At 45.2% G+C, this 24,574-nt stretch overlaps 1 protein-coding gene across 4 annotated transcripts in view; it reads right to left on the bottom strand.

Moving 5' to 3' along the window:
• Window positions 1-1,460: 1,460 nt before the first annotated feature.
• Window positions 1,461-24,574, bottom strand: part of LOC127603964 (glutamate receptor ionotropic, NMDA 2C-like) — a 33,714-nt gene continuing 10,600 nt past the window's right edge. For all 4 annotated transcript variants that reach the window (XM_052070714.1, XM_052070716.1, XM_052070717.1 and 1 more), the window contains 15 exons: window positions 21,984-22,341; window positions 21,498-21,596; window positions 16,906-16,971; window positions 16,514-16,702; window positions 15,441-15,781; window positions 14,668-14,782; window positions 12,940-13,151; window positions 11,379-11,547; window positions 9,770-9,923; window positions 9,443-9,568; window positions 8,631-8,860; window positions 8,037-8,197; window positions 7,234-7,421; window positions 6,067-6,299; window positions 1,461-4,814 (listed from right to left, as the gene is read on the bottom strand). In XM_052070714.1, coding sequence (XP_051926674.1) covers window positions 3,291-4,814; window positions 6,067-6,299; window positions 7,234-7,421; window positions 8,037-8,197; window positions 8,631-8,860; window positions 9,443-9,568; window positions 9,770-9,923; window positions 11,379-11,547; window positions 12,940-13,151; window positions 14,668-14,782; window positions 15,441-15,781; window positions 16,514-16,702; window positions 16,906-16,971; window positions 21,498-21,596; window positions 21,984-22,325 — 4,149 coding nt within the window. In that variant the 5' untranslated portion in view covers window positions 22,326-22,341 and the 3' untranslated portion in view covers window positions 1,461-3,290. The remainder of the gene's footprint in view (window positions 4,815-6,066; window positions 6,300-7,233; window positions 7,422-8,036; window positions 8,198-8,630; window positions 8,861-9,442; window positions 9,569-9,769; window positions 9,924-11,378; window positions 11,548-12,939; window positions 13,152-14,667; window positions 14,783-15,440; window positions 15,782-16,513; window positions 16,703-16,905; window positions 16,972-21,497; window positions 21,597-21,983; window positions 22,342-24,574) is intronic.

Here is a 24,574-nt window from a genome sequence, read left to right as displayed (position 1 = left end):
TCTCTGTATTCCATCTTTATTGTTCCGCTTATTTGATTACATTCTTTCCGGCGCCCCCGAAAATGGGGTTTGAATTGGGAGGCAGGGCCCGCTTTCCGGGGCTGCCTGAATGGGTCGAGCGGCGGTGAGATGGGAACGATTGTGTCTGAATTGTGCCTGAAGATTGGCCAAGTAATTAACGTTACTGTTCGCCGACAGATCCAATCGTCTCGGATTGGGAGACAAGCTGCGGCCCGAGCACGACACACACTCACACACGCATGCGGGCGCCCATGTATGAGACAGAGTTTGGCCTTGGTGTAATTCGAACATTAACCCTTTCATGCACCAATAATGATAACCTGTAACCTGATAACACGATAGGCTGTCCGCTATAGTAAGCGCCGTCCCTAAAACAGTCTTGTTCTCATCAGCTTCCTTCCCTATTGCCTCAATTGGATGACTTTCACGCCATGCTGTGGTTATCCTGCTTACCTGCAAGTCTTTTCCATGTTGCCATGCAGTGGTCGATCCTGGTCCACGTCCTTCCTCCGCTTCACTTGACACAATCCATGTTGTCCACATCCTGCGTTGGCTCCTTTCCAGGTTTGTCGTGGTGCTGTCCTGTACGTCGGTTATGGCTTCTCACTTTCTCAGGTGAATATTTTCGTCTTGGTGAAGGACTCCTTGCCAACACGAACCTAGACAACTCAACTCATACACGCTAAAGAATGTGTCATAACATCAAGCCGGTCTGCCGAGAACTCTACATTGCGACTTTGACGAACGAGGTTTCCAAAAACCCCTTTGGAGGGATTTCCACTCAAAACGTCTCCCACTTTTCCTCAGTATTCTCTCATTAACACCCCTCGTCTCGGAAGTACAGATATAGACCTCTCACTTCCCCACCTGTTCTTACGTGTATCTCGCCCCTCACGCAGCTCTTCGCCACCCTATCGATGCAAGGCTCGCTGTAACCCCCCCAAAGTCACCTTAGCCCTCCCCCGCCCCTTTTAGTTTTGATCTATTGGCGCTCTCTGCCCTTGCCCCAATTTTTGCCACCTCAGGTCACGCTCTCCCGCTCCATCGCAGTTTCATCTGCAAGCCTTTTGTCTCAAGGTGACTTGGAGCAGCTGTTGATTGGATGTTGAAAAGTAATTTATTCGCAGTCGGGAGGTTTGAGGGCAGTGAACCTCGGGGTGACATGTACATGTGCATATACAAACACTATCTGCCTAGTCGGGAATGCATAGCGCCGGCATATTAACTACTGGAGGTTAACGTTAATTTGTTATTGTTGGTTTCTAGACACAATTCCGTAATCCTGAAGAGGTAGGAAATAAGCGGAAGCAAATCCTAACTCCTAAACTTGAATCCTAATCCGAAACCTAACCTCTAACTTTCCCCTCAACTCCAACATGTTAATTCAACCTTGACTGTCAATCTCCACCCTTGCACCTAAAACGCAACTCCTAAATCCAAACCCGAATGAAAACCTTAAACGCTGACCTGACCCGAGTCCCAACCTCAAATCGTAACATCAACCCAATTCACAACCACAACCGCTCACTTAAACTGATGACATGAATCAAGATATAGGGCTATTTCCAAAAAAATTGACATGCATTTGTAGTCATCAAAAAGGCTGTTTAATTGGTCGAAGTGACGAATTACAGGGTGAGGCCAATGGGTAATATAGATAGTGTAATAGCTTTCAATCACCTCAGTTAAAATTTGATAATTAAGCAATTAGAGGTGGGGGGCAGGTGAGGAGCAGGGACAACGAGGGAATACAAAAGAGTGGAAAAGAGAGGGCGATGAAAATCCTAGTCGGCTAACTGATCGCATTAGTACAATAGTAACAAATACGCTACTGTAGCTTGACACAATGTGCCATAAACGTGATTAGAAAATTGGTGAGTGACTATAAATTCCTATCCTAAGAAGTTTATATGAATGACACTCAAAGAACACATTTTCTTCTTATCAGATAACATTTCCGGATACATATTCTTACTATCGTGAGGCCCTTGTGTGTTCTCTGTGCTGTGTTGTGGCCCCACATGGAGATCCACTGAAGAGCCCATGGTTGAATGAATAAGACACCTCGTGCTGGTCAGTGCTGTCCAGAAACCATCCTTGCAGTTTGTGTTCATGTGGACTGGGTTCCCAAACCATCTTCTGTGGGTTTTCATCTCCCCCCAATTTTTGGGGGGGACCATTTGGTGGCAGTAGAGCTGCATCGTGTTACATCAGTTGGCAAAATGTTGTTCCTTTAGTTCAACCAGTTTGTGTCCAACCTCCTCGAGCTTCGTTCCTTTTACTTCTTTTGGTCTCTGTCAACCCCTGAGGGAAATACTGAGCTCTTTAGCTGCTAAAAGCGTTGATAATGTCATTAGGTCGTGGCTAACTGGTGACAACTGGCAAGACGACGTACATAACGTCAAAACAGGGCTAAGATAGGACAGATCAGAACAGATCAACTCGCGACTGACTGAAGTGCGCTACGATTGTTTGTTAGCGGGTTACTTCCTGGTTAATGGAGGATGACGCAACTAGGTCATATTTTATTTTGTGATAAGACAGACGGGAGAATGAAAAATTTTTGGGCTTCAGATAGTGTTAGTGGGGATAAGTTAGCAGTTAGGATTTGGGGTTCTCATTTTTAGCCTGGGGAAAATTAATACTCCGCCATCAATTTAACAGAGTCTTTCGGGACCTGTGTGGCACCCATCTGCAAAATTTAGTGGAAATCGGGGATGCAATCTTTGCGTAATCCTGCTAACAAACAAGCTAGCCTACCAACAAATCTGTACGATTCTTCTTCTATGACAATAGTCTACAGTAAAATGTTATAAAAATAGAGAGCTACCTTTGCAGATGTCTCACACTGATTATGTCACCCTAGCAAAGTTCTGGGCTGTCAAATATTTTCTGAACTCTTCACATGTGCATTCTTTCATGACGCGTTGCAGCAGAGCAGCTTTGTGTTCCTTTTTGTTTTCGGTGACAGTTTGGAAAGATGTGATCCTTTAATCCCCGGCGCTATCTCCTCACAGCTGGCGACATGACACCGGGGTTTGAATCCCATCCACAGTAAAATATATACACTACAAACATCACAGCATGACAATTCTGGTTATACTTGGACCACGCGGCAACACCACGGACAATTTAGTCCACACGAAACGCACAACCAAAAGAACCCGACCTCCAGTGCGTATGTTCGCATCCATTTTAGATACGCCAATCCAGATAAGCCAACCCTCTCCACAGTGGTCAGGTGTAAATTCTCCTCGGTTTCTATCGGTTCACACCTCCGACTCCAAACTGGACACCCGTCTCCAGGGCCGGAGTACGCAGGGGCTCCCTGCTGCCTGGCCAACTCCTCCCTGACTTCCTTGCTTCTCCGATCCAGTCTGGGAGCTCTGACAGATCCCGTAAGCTCCATACACGCTGTCCTGGTATAGCAAGCCCCGCTGACCCCCGCATGGGCCCCCGCCGCAGGCCAGCAGCTGGCATACGGGGCTGGCTGGTGCGTGACTGCCTGAGGCCTGGTTGTGGTTTTGCAGGTCGAGGGGTGAGTGGTAGAGTGGCAGCCCAGGATAGGAGTTCAGGTAGTGGGCGTACTGTTTGCTGAGCAGGCTGGTAGCTCTCCGTACCATCCCCCGCCCTAACCCAGCACCGTGGCGAACCGCCTCACCATATGTTGGGAGATGTGAGGACTGGGAGTACCTCAGCCGTTGGCCTTTACGACCAGCAAGCCTCCTGTGATCCTCTCTTATGTGGAGGTAGGCCTGGTTCCGCGGGAGGCACAGGTTGTTCCGGAGGTGGGCTGGGTTGTGGGCTTTGGCGGCAAAGGTTGGCGTGAGGATGCATGGGAAGAGGTCAGGAAGTGTGGAGGGAGACTGGCTGGAAAGGGATGACTGGGACTCGTGCAGCTGGTGGATCTGCTCACTGCCCCACGTTGCTTTCAGGAATGAGGGGCGTCGGCGCCTACGTCTTCCCTTCAGCATGAGGTCCTCCGGAGGCCAGGATCTGTAGTTCTCCACCGGAGGACAAGTCCCCTCTACCGAGTAGATGCTCTCCACACTGGGGGCAGAGATGTGGTTGCCCAGGAGGTTGTTAGCTTTGAGCTCACTGAGGCAGATTTTGTTCTTCTCGCCATCCCTGAACTTCTTTCTCTCCGCGTCGCCATCCCCGCACTGGAAGCTTTTGGACCTCAGTTTTCTCTGGTGGATGCCCCCCTCTGCGTGCTGATTTTGGGCCAGGGGGGCGGGATGAGAGGTGTAGATGTCAGGGAGCTGCAGGTCAGTGTACGAGATGAACCTCGAGTGGGGGTGGGTGTCTACATAGAGTCTTCCGGTGGTCTGATAGTGGCGAGGATGCTGATGGGGGAGCGTTTCACTGACCGCCAGGTGCGGGCTGCTGAGACTGGAGACGGGAAGCGGGCGCTCATACAGACAGGAAGTAGAGTGTGTTGGGAGCGTGTAGCGCAGTGGCGTGGGTCTGCTAACATTCCTCTGTGGGGAGATGGAATGCTGAGGGAAAGAAGCGTGGTTCTCGGTGATGTACACAAAGCCTCCAGGGACCGTTTCGGCGGGGACATGGGGGATGCGGACCGGCAAGCCACCACCACTGTGCCGGCTGAAGTGCTCGATCGTCTTGGTGGCGTTGTCCAGGGAGCTCTCCACATTGGCGGTGGAGACCAGGTCCTTGGCGGTGCGTAGCATCTTCAACATGTTTGCTTGGGCGTAGTTGGATGTCAGGTCGGGTTTGGCCAGGCCGGACGAACGGCCGTGATCCTCCACGCCCTTGAAGCAGCTGTATATACCCTGAAAGAGACAGATACCCAATGAAAAGCCAAAAAGAATCTCCTTGATCTTAAATTACATCCAATTCCAATGTAGTGTTCAATTTTTGGGGTGGTGGTCGCGATAATACGTGCAACACCAGTCAAGCAACAAACAAGATAGTTAGTCCCAGTGTGAATAAAGGATATCTTATCTTATCTTATCTTAACATTTTCATGAAAAGTTCCTTTTCTTCACAAGGGACAATTTAGCTTTCAATTCATAGTGCATCCTCCCGGGACTCAAAAAAAAAAGTGCCATGGCTGAGAGGAAGAAGAGGAACAGCTCACTAAACTCACCAGTCAGACGACGCCTGCGGAACAAACTGCGACGGTAACACTCAGAGATTCCCGCAAAAAACAAAACAAAGCAGCTAAATTTAATTTGCCCCTCAGGGGACGGATTAACGTTCCGATAGTCATTTATCTGTTAATCTGATAAAAAAGAACGCTGATCCGGGCTCAATGCTGTAATTACACAGCAGAGTGGCCGGAGTCCATCAACGTCTCAATGGCGGCGTTCCACAGAACAACGCGGCCACTTCAGCAGCGGGTAATTTAGGCTAATTGGGAATGAGCTTGAAAAGTTAAACGTTGAGCAAACATCCCATATTGATGTTTCTTTTTGCCTTTATGTCCGCCCTACTCGACAGTAAATGTTTTTAATGACAGCGCGCAGAACATCCATTTAAAGCTGATGCATCACAGCGTCGATGGCACTTGGTGTAACACATTTCTTCCAACGCAGCCAGTCTCATCATTCCTTTCCTGAGCTGTTGTGTCAGATCCTATTACAGTCGCCCAAATAAGTCAGTGAACAAGAGGCAGACATTAGTCAAGCCTTCAGGAACAACAAATGAGTATTGGGGTACACAAAATGTGACACTGACCGTGGTTTTGATTTATTTAAAATGTTTTGATTAAAATAGAAAAAATGAACTCCAGCTGCTTCACCAAATTTCATTTCTAACTTGTATTTTTTTTTAATATATAGATATAATTATTCATCTAATAGTCAATCTGAAGAACCTTGAAAAATATTTTTACAAAATTAAGTCAGTACTAATATTTTGAATTTTAATATGCTTATCATTCAAGTTTTTGTTCTGAAATCCTGTCGAATCCACGCCAACTTCAGAAGTGCTGATATTTCCCACGACCTCCCCACCTCCCACCCCCTTGATCCCCGGCCACTCTCCAACTCGATGCACTTTCGTCCGGGGGGTGGGCCTCACCCGACTGATGGCCAACAGGAAGTCGAGCTTGTGGGACTTGTGCAGCGAGTGGCGCAGCTTCCAGTATAGCAGGTGCTCCCAGGCGAACACCAGCAAACTGAGGCCCATGGCCACCAGCAGCATGTAGAAGACGCCCGCCATGTTGTCGATGTCCAGCTTGCTGCTCATCACCTCGTTCTTCTCGTTCTGGCAGATTCCTGAGAGCCACACCGTCTCCAGGCGCTGCGTGTCACCTGGAACGGGGCGCAGGTAAAATATCTTGGTAGCCGCATGGCCGATTTTATCACGCGTTATTATAGTGTCATGGAAAGCACTATGGAATATTTTTATGGATATGTGTTGTGACTTAAAGCCCCCCATGGAGGGAGGAATATTTACTCCATACCGGCAGCCTTCATGGTTTGTGTATGTCGCTGTATACAGAGTGTGTGTGTGTGTGTAATGTAGATAATCGCACATTCTCGCCATTCCCAAGGATTTCATTCTTCATAGAATGCCTGCCTTCTTGCCGCAAAACAAACCGCTGCATAAAAATAGGGGGTAGTGCAGGCATCCGTATTTTTCCTTTTGTGCGGTTAGGCACAGGATGTGATAAGGTGGAGGGTGAGACACAATATACATCGATGAATCTTCTTTTTTTTATTGCAGTACATATAATCGTAATGAATTGCTTTGAATGTCATTAAAGTGGACACAATTGTGCTGAACTTTGTGTTAATTTTTTTTTAATCCTCTCTTACTGCACTGCAGCAGAAAAATAGAACTGCATTATTTTATCTATTGGTAAAGAAAGAAATAAAATATTGCAAACAGAATGAATTGTAACATACAGTTTACACTGCATGAAAAAAAAAGCTGTGCATTGCATTTGGGCAAAAAAGCATCATTGAATTCGAGTTACTTTTAGAAACGTCAGATGTAGTTTATTTCATTTTAGGTTTTTCGATACAATAACTCCAGTAACCTTTCTGGATGCTATCACGGGTCTGGCAGTGTGCAGGATACGCTTTGTATCGGCGTGAGTGATGACGATGCACCTCACCCGTTTTCAAGCCATAAAAAATGTTCAGGGCATTGATACTTGCCTCAAGATGTAAACAAAAGCAAGGCAGGGGTCCACGTTTTCGACACAATGGCGTTACAAAAGCTTTCCGATCGATCACTCACCGTCGCCGAGGAACTGCAACAGCGCCAGGTCGATGAGCCTCTTCCAGCGTGAGTCTTTCTGCAGGGCGATGCCGTAGCCGGTGGTGGCGAACACTTTGCCGCTGCCGATGGTCACCAGCTTGCAGCCTTCATCCTTTCCCGCCATATAGTTGAGCACGGCCGCGTCGTAGATGAAGGCGTCTAGCTTTCTGCAAACGCAACAAGCCTCGTTTGTCTTCTCTGCATGTTTAATGAGTTGTTGCTTGGATAATTGCAGTTTACGTATAACAAGCAACAGGAATTGTAATCACAATCGAGTCGGATTTCATTTCCAATTTTATATGCAGTGTGTCAAATTGAAATCTTTCAGATTATGAGATTACAAAAAAATGATGAACTGTCAAAGTAACTAAGACATTAAGCAACTAGTTTAGTTACGTAACTAAATAACAAACACGGTAAAAAACATTTTTTTTAATTTGTCTGCCATTTTTCTAGATGCTGTGAAAAAAAATCCACAAACTTTGAGAACATTGACCGTGACATCAATCTGTCTTTTTAGTCTCCCAAATGCAGGGCATTTCAGTAAAAAAAATAAAATTAAATTAAAAAAAAAAAGAAGACAAGACAGCACTTTGAAATACAAATGAAGCACGAGAAGTGATTTTCTTAATCTAAAAATATACCCGCCACAGTCCTGAAATATGCGCAACAAAAAAAAAAGTGTCATCAAATGAAATGGCAAGAGGGCGAGTTAAAAATAAGCCTTTTGAACAATGTGGGACAAAAAAAAAGAAAAGAAAATCAAAACATAAAGACCATACCCCGTTTTGAGGCTGCCAAGCGCCTCCTCCACCCCCTTTTGGTTGTACTTCATCATGTGTGTGTGCATGTCGGGGTAGTTGCTGCGGATGTTGCGCTCGGTGCTGCCGTTCGGGACCGTCCCGAAGCGGAAGGGGGGGTAGTGCTCGTGCGGCTTCTGGAACTGCAAGGGAGACCAAGGAGACGTGATGACGGGATGAGAGGAAGAAAAAGGAGGAATGGGGAGGAAAGAAGAGGGACTGACGGGAGGGAGAGTGGGGGGGGGGAAATACGGAATGCGTGAGTAGTAAAAAGACATGTAAATGAGGAAGCGGGTGAAGTGAGGACTCCGAGGAAGAATGGAGGTGAAGGCGAGGGGAGGAGGGGGGAACGGATGAGGCACTTTTCACTTAAATCCAATTTTAGAAGCATATTTTCTTCGCCATCAAATCAGCCGCAAGATTCCACAATAGCACGCGGGGCTGGAATATTGATGGACAAACACTCCTCACAAAAGTCCACACTTTGATCCAAGTCACTTATTGATTTTCTCGAGGAAGTCGTCGGGCTCCCCGCTGATGCCCGGGGCGTCCTAAAGGCCTCGGAGAAGCTCTAACCTTCTTGTCGGAGAGCCCCGACACAGTATCGATGTACTGCTCCTGGATCATGAAGGCGGCCAGGTTGGCGGTGTACGAAGCCAGGAAGATGACGGCGAAGAAGGCCCAGATCAACACCATGATCTTGCTGGTGGTGCCTTTGGGGTTCTCGATGGGCACCGAGTTGTTGAACACGATGCCCCACAGCAGCCACACCGACTTGCCGATGGTGAAGGTGGGGCCGCCTGGAGCTGTGCGCAACACACAAGATAAGATAAGATAAGATAAGATATCCTTTATTCGTCCCACAGTGGGGAAATTTACAGCCTCCAGCAGCAAGAATGTATGTAGAAAGGAGAAAGAGAAAAAAAACAACAACAAACATCTTTCAATTAAATACAATATGAACACAAATGGATAAAAAAGACGGAGGGAAAAGAAGACTATTCGCTTAAATGACAATGTGATAAGAGACAATTTCTGCCAATTACGATATGATAATATTCCCTCATATGTTTTGACATGATATACTCCAATTAGGAGACGACGCTATGTGGCACATTTGTTTGCATCTGCACGTCGTTTCACACTTTCCCATCACGTCACAAGCGGTGCATGAGCCGCCGCCATCATCCATCTTACCTTCGATTGGTGCGCTGACGAACACTAATTAAAAAAATGAGAAAGTGACCTTTCGGACCTATGGAACCAGGCATACGCTGACAGAAGTGCATGCTGGGATTGATTAGCCGCAGCCCGTGAAGCTCACATGGGTTCAGGCATGCGGACGGGGTTTGGCGAGATCGGACTGCATTGTTTTCTCCCACACTCACCTTTGGCGCTCACCAGGCTACGGTTGTACCCGACTGGACTGAAGTACTCGAAGACAAACACCGTCACGGCCACTACCGTCAAACACATGACGAACATCATGACCCACACGGCCGGACTGTACGGCTCTGCGGGAGGAGACAAAAGTCAGCAGGCATGAATCTGTTCCACGATTTGCTGTTTGGAAGAGGATATGGGAGATTTCGTCGTAGGCTCCGGCTAGCGGCGGGATGAAGTAAAATGTTTTCCTCGGGGTGGCGGGCGGATGCGGGCAGTTCTTAAAGTAGGCCATCCCGGGAGAAAGGGGGAGGAGCCGTCGAGGTCCTCACCGAGGAAGGCGGACGGGGAGACGGTGCCGTTGCTGCGGGCGACCATGACGCTGATTCCCGTCTCCACGAACGGCACGGAGAAGTCGATGATCTCCGAGCGCTCTTCGTTGATGGTGAGCGAGCCGATGGCCATGTCGGCGCGTCTGTACACAACCTGGAAAGACATATTTAGCACTTACTCATTGGCTGGTCGGCGTGTCAATCAATACACGGAGAAACTGGTAATTGGTCACGTCATCAATCGTCATTGTCAAGGTGTATGTCGATTATTACACATTATTACTTGCCATTGCTCAAGTTATTCCTTACATGCAGGACCGTCTGATTAGTTGGTGACATTTACTCTACATGTGGATCACTGGTTAGGTCACTTAATTTTAATTTTCATCGGTCCGTCATCTGCCGTTGCGTACAGCTCCAGTACTAATTGTTGGTTTACCTAAAAAAAAAAACAACTCTTTTTTGATGTACATGTCCAACTATTATGTGCAGCACCACCCAAGATATGTGGGACATGTATTTTAAGGAAAAGTAGGGACTTTGCAGCAAGGAATCATTTTTTTTGTCACTGCAGAATATACACACACACACATACGTACACACAAAACTTAAGCCTACATTAATATATATACATACTGAGAGCAGATGCACATGCAAGGCTCCTCTCGAAAAGCACCTGCTCGCACTGCCTCGGCTCTCACATGTAGCTGTTTGATGTGGGCCATATGCCTGTGTGTGTGTGTGTGTGTGTGTGTGTGTGTGTGTGTGTGTGTGTGTGTGTGTGTGTGTGTGTGTGTGTGTGTGCGCGCGCGTGTGTGTGTGTGTGTGTGTGTGTGTGTGAAAGCACGCTGTCACATCACTGACCCACTTTAGAGTCCATCAAAGGGACGACACTGCAGCGAGGCAGGTGTCTGTTGGGAGCCTTTCAGCGTTAATAGCGTGGAGGGAGACGACATAACGCATATATTAGAAGTTCGTGATCGATTGGTTCCATCTCAAAGTGTTCAAACGTCTACAGCTGGAATTGCTGTACAAATATGAACGATGTTTAAAAAAAAATACACGTTCAATTTCAAAGGTTCACACAGTAGAAACGTTTCATCCACTGACATTGGTATGAAGTTGCCATGTTAGGCAAATTCCAGGGTTCATACTTTGCCAAATAAATGGAAGCAAGTAAAGTTAACGGATGAGCGATACAAAATCGCTGAACTTTTTTGCAGTCTGGGCATGGTGTCAAATTTCGATGATCATTTTAAGGAGTAGCAAGGCCCCATTTATCATTGCGTTTCGGGTTTAAAATGTCATTATTCATTGTTAAAACTTTCCGATCAACGCTTTTCAACAATATCAAAAAGTTGTTTTGTCACTTTTAAAGAATTTGGAAGTTCCCCCGAACGGCAGCTTGCGAGTCTCTGCTTTCGGCGGTAACTTGTGACTGGAAGCAAATTTAAAGATGCAAACGCTTGTTTTGCCTGCAGGTGAAACCGCGAACAACACTCAGGGACCCAGCGGCAAATGTTTTTGTTCGTGGACTTTAGAAGTCACCGCGACACTTTTTTCTTCCCCAGTCTTTCTTTGACAGTACTTTCATAAAGGGACGACTTACCTCACCAATCATACCATTCCAGGTCCCACGTACTAGCTTGCCGTGCCTGCCATTGTTGACCAGGTAGAGGTCGTAGGAAAATTTAATGGTGCGGGAGAGTTTCTTCAGGATATCGATGCAGAAGCCCTTGCAGCACAACTTGGTGTACGACTCCGAGTGGCCGATGATGCTGAGGGGAAGCATTGATAGTTTAGCTTCTCCATGCCAAACTACTGCATACTTCAAAATAAGTCAACCATTCAAAAATAATGAATAATGAATTAAAATAGGCATATGATTAACAAAACAGTAAAATCAGCATTTCACTCATGGACTCAGCCAGGATTCAGTGACGTTACAGAAATCTATGCTGTTATTCGTAATGAAATTGTAAGTGATAAATTATTTACCCGCAAGAGGGCGGACATTAATTCAACAGACTTTAGTTGTGGGTAGAGCTCAAGTGACATTATTGATAGTGGTTGAGGTTTCTTATTTTATCAAGAGGGAGTGTTAGTGGATCTTTTATGGTACCATTATTGTCGGATGGAGGATGACGAGTGACTAATTGATTAAATGTAAAAAAAAATGTTATTGTATATATATATTATATATATACTGTATATATATATATATATAAAGTTAAGTGGTAAATTGTCCCTTGTGCGTATGTTCGGGAGATTGGCAGCAGCTCTGCCAATCGCTGCATCAATTAATTACGTTGGATAGTGTTGTCGACCACCTGGTGTAATTATACATGCGAACGTGCACGCACAGCGCACACATGCCCAAGCGGGCACACGCATCCTTGAATCAGCACGCATACAGTCGAGTGAAAGTCCCGGGAGAATTGCAACAGCCCTCATGGGTGAGCCTCACCAAAATGGCCACAGCGAAAACGCAAAGAGCATATTATGGGATGTCAGCGCAGCAGCAAAAAGGAGGCCATGCGGATGTCGATGATGACTAAACCACTTGAGGCCTCATACCAGTGTACTTTGATACTTTTTCACTGAAATACCACAGCTTTAATTCCAAGTGTGGCAGCATTAGCGTTCTGGCTTTTAATTTTTTTTTCTAAATCGCAGAAGAAAGGGCATCGACCGTGCACCGAAAGCTTTGTTATTCTTTCAGAAATTGTTACGAATCGATAAAGAAGTTTAATTGTGGGGCAATAACTGATCCAAATTCACTTTTTAAAAAAAAAATCACAATGTGGGTGAGAATAATTTCTGCCCCTAAAAGCAACATTGAATCCGCTACCCGACACAGCAGCAAGACTATTTGACATGATGGACAAGCACCCGTACACCTTTTTTTTTTTTTGGTCCCGTATAACTACCTATAGAGTGGTTACATGAAAATGTCTGGCATACTGATTCCTAAGAGGCAGAAGTTCTCCAAACGAGAGCTCAGTGCATGCCATTTGCATAAAATTGCCAAATTTAGATTCGGCTCGCGAGCTTTTTGATCAGCGAAACAAACAAGTGAGCTCGACGGGTCGCTCTTGACCTTGCAAACAAACAAAACATCATCTCATCACGGTTACAGAAATGAGTGTCGCATCCGCGTCGGCACGTACCTCTCAGAGTGATTGGACTGTCGCCTGCAAGGCACCGTGTTGCGGACGCATGTGCCCGTGCCGGGGTCCACGTTCTCAACCATGACAAAGGGGTGCTCCTCCAGTGTGGCCACGGTCAAGTGACGGTCATCGGTCACATGCTCCAGGAAGTTGCCGTAGCGCGGCCACACGGGGTAGCGGACCTGCAGGATGCCTCGGCCGTACGTGCCCACCTGAGAAGGGAGTTGACGTATGAGTGGGGGCTAAATATTCCTGAATATGTGGGTCTCAATCATTTCTGGTCCTCAAATCCAACAAGAACATGGCGTTATGTCAGTCAGGGAGTGGTGGAGCAGTACCTCATTTGCCTCTAATAGAAAATCTTCTAAATGGATTTGAGAGGCATAATCATTTCAAATGAGTAACCTGGCTAATGCTTGCTTCATATTTGCTTCCCATCGAGGCAGAAAATACATGACCATTTCTGCCACATCAATGTGATAACAACACAGCATTTACCTCTCATGCAAACTCACCATTGGCTTCCAATGTAAACAATTTGCAATCCGACTACAGATCGCTAAACATTCGCAGAATACATGGGTAACAATAATTTCTCCTTCACAAATTCAATAAGGCGGCACCATCAGCTGGATCTAGCTCGCCCCTGAAGGAAAATTGCTACCGAGTCCTGATCTTTGAAGGGTTAGTCCAACTAAAGAAAGCTAAATTCATGCTTGCTCAAAGGCAAAGGTAAAGTATGTGCATGGTTACCGGTTGCTGAGTAGAAGGGGCAAAATCATTTCTGCCCGTCTAAGCTGATGAATGAAACTGTCATGGAAAAGTCAAAATGGAGGGAATATGGCATACTTACATGTTCATATACACCCACACACACACACACACACACACACACACACACATGCGCGCGCGCAGGGAGTCAGCAGCGGGTGTGGTGACATTGATGAATGAGGTTCCTTCCAAAGTGGAAATAAAACATTTCAAGTGCAGCTTAGATTACATTTTACACGGATAGGGTCCCTGTGCCCCCCCCCCCCCCTTGGCATGACGCGCATCGCGCGATTGTGTGTTTGGAAACCAACATGAATGTAATACCTGATAGGCTCATAAAAAGCAAAGCTAATGTTAAATGGCAATCTAGCTCACCGAATTTCTTAGCTCTATATTATCCCAGTCAAGACAAGAACCGTGAAATTTGGGGGCACATCAGCAAATATAAATAACACATTTTTTCCCCACCACACAAAGCAGGAAAAAGGTAGTTAGCATGAGGAACTCTGGACATTCGCACGATTACATATAAAGTAGCGCATCAAACATGTCAGCTCCGTTTTAAACAAGTCAAAATAGGAACCATTAACTTTGGGAGACAGTTGGAAACATGCAAATAACATTTGTATGCACGGAGCATGCCATTTTAGCATTAGCGTTACAATGCCCAACATACTGGCATGATCACGGCACTAATTAAATCAGTCATTGCGGAATCGAGGTTGAAATTAGTCAGCCAGCTTTCTAGCCGCAAAACAAAACAACATACACTGTATCGTACTTGTTGTGTTCCCCCCTTGCCAAAACGGTTTGTGACTTGACTGTTGTCGTCAGATGAATAATAGGTTTAAAGACAATTATGCACATTAGCCAAATCAACCATCTGCGGAGATAACGTCTTGTCAGGAAGTTGCGAGATTTACGAGGGGAAACACAACATTTCTGCACTCCACGCACCTTGTCCCACACTCTCTCTCGGTCCAGGGCGATGATAACCATAGAAGGGCTGGAGAGGAAGCCCCTGCTGTTGAATGACAGGTCCCTCCTCTCCCACGTCACATTCAGCATGTGCCTGTAAAATGTCAGTGGGGAAGAAAACAAAAGAAAGAGCGTTGCGTTTTCAATCAAGAAACTTTTGCGACATCATACAAGGAAATTTGCATAATCATTTGTACACTCGCAATCATCACTTTCTAATTAAACCTGCAGCTCCCCCAGGAGGCTTCAGTCTAATGCGGAGTAACTCATTAAGGGATAATAGGGGGCCGGCAGTGTTGTTCCAACTGGGGCCATTTCTGCTGTTTGTTATACGATGGACGTACGATGTGATGCGGCCATGATAGATTGGCTTGTGAATAATAAATCAAGGTTAATTTACATGTTAGGCCACGGGCAAAAGGCACAGAAGGACTCTTGAGTTAAGGGTTAAACACACACACACACACACACACAAAATGATTAATGACTTAAGAAGCGAAAAAGTGGAACAATGAAAGATGTTTTGGTCAAGTTTTGTCATCACACTTATCAGCTCAGCTCCACTAACAAGCAATGATGCAAAACTAAAACGGTTCACAATTTCGCAAACATACAATTGTTTTGCGTTACGAACAGGGAATACAAAAATTACCTTGGGCGATGAGCCATACGCTTGTTCAAGACATGAAAAAGATTGCAGACTTGGAAAGTAACTTTGTCAAAAGTGTCGAGCTGAGAATTGCAAAGCGTACCTGAAGAGAGCGTTGGTGCCGGAGTTTTTGGCGGGCTTGCTGCAGTCGCCGTGTCCTTCCGGGATGAAGCCGTGCTGCTTCTTGAAGCTCTCGGCGCCCTTGGCCACGATGGCGACGCCCTCGCGCACACGCTGCCGCAGGCTCTTGCGCCACTGCTCCGTGATGACGCCGATGACGCCCACGGGAAAGCTGGCGGGCGGCGGCACCTCTGGGTTGCCCACAGCCGAGCTGGGCAGGATCCAGATGTAGCCCGGCCCCACCAGGCCCACCTCAAGCGCCTGGCTGAAAAGAAAGTGGGCCTCCTCAAAGGAGCAGTACACCAGCAGCACCTGGGAGTCCACCTGAGGGGGATGGGCGCTTCAAGTTAGAAGGAAATTGTAGAATCATGCCAATATTTTTTTTTTATTTTACTGCAATGAACACGGGGCACGTGGGACACAAAGGCTGCGTTCGAAATCCCTCCTTATCCGCTATACTGTATCGTTCTGTGCAGTTAAGAAATTAACACTGAGCACAGAAATATTACAATGACTTTTTTTAAAGATCTTTTTAAGATTTTTTTTTTAAAGATTTGTGTTTCATTTAATCGCTCCAGATACAGTTGGACTAATCTAGGGACAGGCAATTTAAATGCGGGAAGAGCCCACAAATTTTCATTAGGCCCACGCACTCCCTAACCAGATGGATGACAAAAATGCCATTTTAAATATGGACAAACTATGCGCACACTTGCAAAATATGTGATTGATACAGCATTGGCTTTGTCCAAGCTCTAAGTGTGCGCAATTAGTGATGATGTTCATTTGTGATGAAGAGTCACTTTCATTCATCTATTAAATACTGTGATGGAGTGCATTGCCATCGTCAATATTTGAAGCAACGCAGTGAATTATTCCTTGCATTTTGTTTTTGAAGAAGAGCCACATTTGCCGCTAATTTATTTGAATAAACGTGAAAAAATATTGTGATGTATCGTGCCGTGCTCTCTGAAGTGACGCGATCGATACGGCGGCGTCAGACATCAATATTAGCTATATGGTAAAATATATGAGACCATGAAAATGGTATTTTACCTGCTGCAGAATGCGCCTGGTCCTCATGTCGTTGGCCCCGACGGACATCTCCATGGTCAGGACATCCTGGAGGTCCCACATGAAGTAGGACGTATCCGTGTAGGCCTGAACGATGTCCACAAATGTGTCGTATCCCGGCAGCAGGCTGGTGATGATGGCAAACTCGCCCCAGTCGTACTCCTCCATGATCTAGCAGTCAAGTTTGGGATGAATAAAATGTCATAACTTCATTTTTGGGTTGTTTTTTTTTTGGACCAAATTCTCAAGCGCTTTGCCAAACGCCAAATTTGAGCATGATTCAACAAAAAACGTGACTTGGATTTGAACATTTGGCGGGGGGCAAAGCACGTTAAGTCCTCTTTCTGGTTGCCCAAGAGGCTCAAGGAGCATACCTTGAACATGCAGAGGACCTGCTGCTCCAGAGATGCTCCCATCTGCAGGAACGACGATCCTTCCGCCTGCCGAGACAACCAAGAAGCTCATCTTTCTGTTCAAACAATTAAAAGCAACCTTTTTTAGTTTACTGGACCCGATGTGCTGACTTTATCGGTTTCGAAAGATGTAAACAAATTTGTCTAGCAGAATGTTACTACTACTGTGTATCATAATATAATAAAGACCACCCCTCCCAAACCCAACCGTTATTTAATATTTATTATTTCAGTGGATGCAACAAAATTCACGAACATGGTGGCCATGTGATGCTACTGCCATTTTTATTTAAAAAGTAATAGGAGCCCTTTTTGGGGCAAGGTAATATTTGGGAAGGCAAACAACATAAAAAGATTGTGGTAAAAAATGATACAAAAAAATATTTTATTGGATGAGAATTATTTAAAAATTCAAACAATTGAAAAAAAGATATCAATATATTAGAATACCAGGAAGTAAAAATGGAAAAACAAAAAGATTGTCGTCTCTGACTGTTTTTTATTGAAATACAATTTAGAAACAAAATGATACTATCGACTCATGTTCTATTTATATAAATGTTTCCATTTTATTTCATAAAAATGAGACATCTCTGAATTAAGGTAAAAAAGAATATTTGTAGGCTCTTGAGAAGTGGGTAAAATAATAAAGGACTAATATTTATAAATATTTCTTGTATTATTAAAAGCATTTTCTTTCCTATTCACTATATTTTAAATGTTTAAACACAAACATGACCCTTTAAATTGAACAAAATAAATAAATAAAAGGGCTTTACAGTATTGGTCGTTGCTTTTTGGAGGAAATCTGACTGAACACAATGACGTTTGACATTTTATGTATGCTCATTAAGTTTTTGTGTTTGCTCTCAAGTGTGTGAACTCACTGTTCCCTTTTCTGTCACGACGTTGCATGTGTGTTAGCATTCGTTAGCATATCTTTTGTGCGAGTGTGTGTGTGTGTGTGTGTGTGTGTGTGTGTTTTAGCATACATTAGCATATATACTCATACAAGATGGGACCTGATCTTTAGAAGCGGCATACACACTGATTTTCTTCTTGTGTCATCCAAAGTACTACCTCGACTGTACATAATGAGGTACATGTTATTATATAAATTCACCAGTAAAAAAATCTGACTGGGAAAAATAATGAAAGCCCAGAAACATAGAGTGACTGGTTGAGTTAATGATTCATTCTTTGGCCGTTTAAAAATCCAATAAAGAGACATGCTTAAGGGAAGATGCATTGAGATGACGTCCGTTTGAAAAGCTATGCGGCTGCCCAAATAGTCCGTCGAATCCCTCCAAAACACAAATACTGCTTAAACGAGTCTAGTAATAAAACGATTGTCATGGAATCGCATGTAACAGTCTGTTAAAGTACATTTCCAGGAGAGCCAGATCAAGGTAGGCTCTGGAGGAAGCTATGCAGTTGTCCACAGGCAAATCTTTGCATGATCCAAGGAATGCAATGTGCTTATTAAAAAAAAAAAAAAAATTGCTCATGCACCAAAATATGAACGTCTTGCTTTAAAACTTTGTTTGACATTTTAGGCAAGGCATTCCGATGTGATTTGTAATATATGGGAGATCTGAAAGAACCAGTGATGTAAGCAGGTGCAACAAAGAAAAAAAAATCTGATTTGATAGTTGCTGCAAGAAGGTACCAGAATGGAGTAATAATATATCTATTTTCACAGCAGCACTACAGACCCTACATCAACAAGATGTCTTGTCGCACATGTTCACCGATAAAAAGTAGTGAGGGCGGGAACATGTAAGTGTTAAACTGTCAAAGTGCCTTTTGGGAGCTGACTCTCCGGGGCTCATCTCCGAGGGCGAAGAGCTGTTATCCCCCCCCCGACCCCTCCTTCAAACACACCGCACCCTCGAGAGCTGCGAGCCTGAGGAATAGCGAAAGAGTATCACAGCCAGACTCGGCGTCATTCAATTTAATCTCAGTCTGGGGTTGCCCGGGCTTCGCCCCGGGAGGCTGCGGTGCCGCCGCGACACGGAGCGGGGCCTTAAAAATAGCGCAGAAGCGTGTCCGTCTGTCACTGAAGCAGGGGGGGGGGGGTGAAAAAACACACACACATAACGGGGAGTCGCTACTTGATAGTGAGAAGATGCACCACTTCAAGAAGCATCATTACTCTCCAAATAGGAGGTCATATTCACCCTCATTCTCACCCTAACCCTCACCCAAACCCGATTTGCCGGCATTCTAGTGAAATCACAAAGAAATATTGGACCCCCGAAGCTTGAATTGATTAACTATGGAACAAAGGGCGCATAGTAGACGTGAGAAACAAAATGACGTGAAAGTCCCCATAAATTGAAAATAAATGTCTGGTAAATTTGACACACCACAGAAAAGTGCTAATAGTCCTGCTAAATTGAAATGAAGAAAGAAATCATCATCCCCCAACCCCAGTTGTTCAAGTAAAATAAGCACCAAAAACAATTTGGACACAAACATCATGCTGAGTAAAGGTGGTCTTAAGTGATGATTAAGTCAGAAATAAAGCAGACTGACGGCTTGACGTGCATGCATGAAAGCGAAAGTGGCTTTTATGCATGCACGTGATTGATGTTCAAGGCCAGTAGTGCTTGTGTTTTGGAGCATTTGGTCCAATTTGAGGATGCCAGGACGAGATTAGCAGTTTGCGGCGTTCTTGGACCAGAGGTGATGCAATAGGTCTCACCGGATCACACCACCGTTTGCTTTTTTAAGGATTTATTCATGTATTTTTAGAGGGACGGTTTGACCTGCTTTCTCCGTTTGTTTTTTTTTTTATCGCTCACTTCTGGCCTCTTCCGAAAACGAGGCCAACCCCGAAGCCCAGTGGTATTCCATCCGTGAAAGTGTTTTATTGAGGGGTTTTTTTCCCCAGGAATGAAACTTCATTAATTAATACCCACCCGCCTAGAAGACTTCCACTCGATAATTTGACAGAAGGGGCGAGACTGTACGTGGCCACATGTGGCCTAGAATGTGTCACCTTGCTTCGGCTTGTTTGCTAAAGCTTCTTGAGGATATTTTTTGTGGGTCTAGTTATGACAAACATCCAATTTTGAAATGAGTTTTTGCACTCAATGTCGGTTTCTTGTTCGTTTGAGCAAACTTTTTTATACAGCTCTCGATGTGAACCTTATTAAATTGCTCAGGCGTACCTAATCAAGTGTCTGGTGAGGGTTGAAGCATTTGTAATGGGAATGACGCGTGCCGCATCTGGATGCAGTCCATACACACGCGCGTTGCAGGCGCGCACAAAGGACTCATAAGACTTCCTCCTCCGCTTTCCGTCTTTGTTGTTAGGCGACCCGGTCGGGGGGGGGGGGCGGTTGCTGGGCTGGGGTGAAGATGACGCTTCTTTTTCCGACTCCATTAAAGACCTTCGTCATCACGGATATTGATAATCAACCGCCATTGAGGTGAGGAGAATCAGCCCTTCCACCTGCACTATTGTGTCTCACAGCCTCTATTTCCATTCATTGCAATTAAAAAAAAACATTTTAATACTGAATGCATGTTAAAAAGCGGGTATGGTAAATGCATAGAAGGGGCGTGCGTTTTGGGAGTTTTGGGGTGACGAATGGGAGCTGCGGGGGAGCCAAAGCCTCCTAAAGGGTCTCATTAAGGCTTTTAATGGGGTCCTGCAGCTTGGGGGCGAGCAGACGCGTCCATAATTGAATTCAATACATGAGAGGCATTTTCCATGCGGGCAAGGGAGGAATTGCGATGGGGAAGCTCAGAGGTACGTGCACCATTAAATACCATTTAAATATCCTACATTAGAGGTCATACTGTCTGAAAAACTAAACACAGATTTCAAATCCTAATCGGAAACCCGAACCCTCGTTTTAAACCCCGAAAGAGTGCTGATGGGCAAGGCACCCGATTCACAACTGCTTCTCCCACAGTATGCTATTCGTGTGTGTGTATCTGAGTGTGTTTGTGCACGTCTACATGTGAGAGAGCACGCTAAAAATACAAGGTGTTGATGACGGCGCTTACACAAATGAAATGAAATGTGTGAGGAGATGAAAACTTGCTTCCCCCTAAAAGCCGAGCAAGAACAATAAAAGACGAACATTATGTCAGGTCTCTTGCCTTCATCCACTTTAAAACGATCTCCTGCTCGCAGATGACTAATAGTCGGCCCTTCATCATTGTTTTTTCCCCCCTATCAGCACCTCGTCCTTCTCCTCCTCGTTCTTCTTCAAGCATGGCAGATAAGAGGAGCTGAATCAGGTCAAAGGCTGTCATCAAACCGTTGGCATGCAGGCATCTGACTGCAGGGGCGCCTTAAACCACGGTACGGCTTCATCAACATTCAAATTTCAGGGGTGGGGGGCGAATTGCTGGATCTTGTTTGATTGTGACACTTGGGAGATTTTAACCCCTTCAAAGACTTGGATATGATACAACATATCATTTTGGGAGAGAAAAATATCAAAACTGAAAAATACATAGATAATGGGTGAAAAAGAAAATAAAAACCCAAATGTCCCAATTCACATCAAAGCAGCTCAAGAATGCTAGCCTACCTTGTATGGGATGACCACCGCCGAGCCGCCACTGATGCCCACAATGGGCAGAGCCGTCTGCGTTGATAGGAAGTCCAGGATTTGCGCCACCTCGGTCACCTGCCGACCACCATCCCCCAATAAAAAAGTTTTAAATTGTGTCAATGAATCTCGGCTGTGGATCAATTCCCTCAATGCCAGCATCCTTCACAGCGCTCTATAAAAATGGCTTTCATCGGTTGATTGATGACAAATAAGAGTTACGGCGCTCCAGTAAAAGGCATTGAATGGGGACGGTTTCGCATTTCAGTAAAACAGTAAGGTTTTCATTTCACAACATTTAACATCAAAAAAGGGTGTCTTCAAAAACAAACAAAGAACAAACAACCTAAGTTGAATCGACTGAGAGATGAGGCTAAATTGCAAACCATGCGAGTTATCATTGAGTGCGGGCAAATCACGGCCCCAACTTTTATTGACTTCTATCATTGCTACATGACCACTCACCTGTGTGCTGGCACCCGATCCAACATCGTCCTCAAACACCACACCATGCAGCTTCTCCGTCGCCATGGTGTCACAAAGGCGGGTGAGCAGGTCGCGTGGATTGGTGTCATTGACCAGCACCGTCACAGGGCTCACCACCACGGGTAGGTCCACAAAGTTCTCGCCGCTCAGCCGGCCTCGCACCTCGCTCTGATAGCTGGAGCCACTGAACACCACAGCCACGTTGATGGACGAGTGCAGGAGAAGGGGCCTGGCGTGCAGGGTTCTCTGAGATGCAATGAGGAGGATGAAGAAGAGCGGGGGCCAGGGAGAAGGTGTACTGTTTCCCCTTGGAGAGGCCATGTTGGCATCCTACTTCCTGTGAAGACAGAGGAGAATAATCTCAATTCAACTTCCTTTATAAAGCACTTTAAAAACAACTAGAGCTGCATACATAGAGCTGTGTATTGGTTTAAAAAAAACAAACAAAAAACAGTGACATGAAAACAAAGTTAAAATAACAAGTTACCATGCTTTATTAAGATGGAACTCAAGGGCAACACTCAAAAGAGCAGGGGACACAGAATTGAATCCTGTGGAACACCAGTATAACCTCATTGTCATGATGCTATTTTGTCAAATTAAGAGGCGGGATGTTTTCAGATATGCAGTGTAAAAAAAAAAAGTTGTCAAAAACAAACGCTCTTGTCAAGTGCAGATACCTGTCGAATTTATGTACGTGACAAAGTATTTGTTCACACGCTGCAAATGCGAATGTGTGTCTGTCATTGTGTGGCACATGTAATCCGCCATAATCCTGCCCCCCGGTGTAATGATGATCATCATCGTCCCATCGCCACACGGCTACGTGGATGACAGATGAGTGGAGCGGCGGGTTGTCATCCTCGATTGGCGGGATTTGCTGGGGTCCGCGTGACATGTACCATTGACCAAATACAAGCTTTCCCACCAAGTTGCAGTTCATCATTCTCAGATATTTATTTGATCAATTCGTATTTTATTCTTTTTAGGTTGTAAAAAGCATGCTTGAATTCAGAGTTCCATGCCTTGAATTTGATGACCTGCCATTATTATTATTATATTTTTATTACTTTTTTTTTTTTTTAACAAAGCTCCACAAGGTCAGAGCTTTTTTTAGGGCTGGATCATTAATTTGAGTTCATTAGTCAGGATAATTTTTTTAAAGTATTTTTTAAAGTTGTTTTATGTAGTTTAAAGCACCCCCCCACTTACAAGTAATACTGCTTACTGTAGTAACTGTTCACAAAAGTCGGACTTCGGGTGTTCAAATGCTTCAAGCAGATTAGGGATGCTCAACACACGGAAAATCAGTCCAGGTTAAGCTTTATCACACTCCAAAGCATCTGCTGAATCGTGCTTTTGATGCTGAATTCAGATGCTGCAGAGATAACAGACCAGCTGAGCCACATAGCTTGACACATGTAATGATGTTAAATTGTTCATTTATTCAGGATCATGCTCGCATACACATTTTGACAAGAGGGTTTTGTTTATTTACTCGTGGCCATGCAACTTAATGCTCAGGGAAAATGTTTAGTAGAAAAATAATTTCAGGAGAAATCAAATAAATCCTACAAGGGAATTAACACGGAACAAGACATACTTTGAATAATGTCATTTGATTTTCCTGGAAACAAAGTGGGTCAAAAATCCATCAAAATTTGAAATTGGATTAAAGGTTCATGGGCATCTCCACTGACCAAAATGGGTTTGATTGACAAAAATTGCTTTCAATCTCGATACGCAAGTGTATCGTGTCCTCTGTCTGATGCACGTTCCAAAGTGCACAGGACATCCCCCCCACCCCGCACCCGTATGAGTTCATCACGTTGCGTCGCCAACCTACCGCGACGCTACCACACAAGTCAACTGTCGACACATCCAAATGTGACATCGTTGATTATGATGAGCGCGTTTACAATCCAGAGACGTTTTCTCCTAGACCTTTGACCTGACGTGCGCAATGCGGGACGGGGGAGCTCATTAAATGTTCAAGAGGTCAGCAGTGGGGCTAAGTCGACGACGGGCCAATCGAGTGATGCATTTCTCATGAATGCTAACGATTCCGACCAAGCTGACGGGAAAGGACTCCCGGGGAAAGCATGACGAGCGGGACAAATTAACCCCAATAAGCCACTGGCGAGACGTTTTAAGGTCATTACTGTTCCATTTTCACCTTGCTTGTACAGGCGTACATTGAAGAAGATGCCGTTAAGGATGTGACCCTTTTCCATCCACTAATCGACACACTGCACTGTTTAGCTCCGCCCTTTAGTTCGCCTATCACCAACCTTGGTACCGCAATTTGGAAACGTGACAAAAAATTTGTTCGCGGCAAATCGCGACTGTGGTCTTCCTGCAGCGGCAGCTTGAGATAGGCTCCATCTTACCAGCGACCCTAACGAGGGCAAGTGTAATCGAGAAAATGGTTGGAAGTACGAATGGAGGCCATTGGTCACATGACACCCTCAACATTTCAACAGAGGGGATCGAGCCTTTTCTGTTGCTGGTCCATCTCTCTGGAATGACCTCCCACTGAACATTCGGCAAGCCTCCTCGCTGCCCATCTT

Source organism: Hippocampus zosterae, chromosome 7 (assembly GCF_025434085.1).
Source record: "Hippocampus zosterae strain Florida chromosome 7, ASM2543408v3, whole genome shotgun sequence".
NCBI lineage: Eukaryota > Metazoa > Chordata > Actinopteri > Syngnathiformes > Syngnathidae > Hippocampus > Hippocampus zosterae.
The sequence above is the reverse complement of the archived record's forward strand: the minus strand, read 5'-3'. Positions and strand labels throughout refer to the sequence as shown.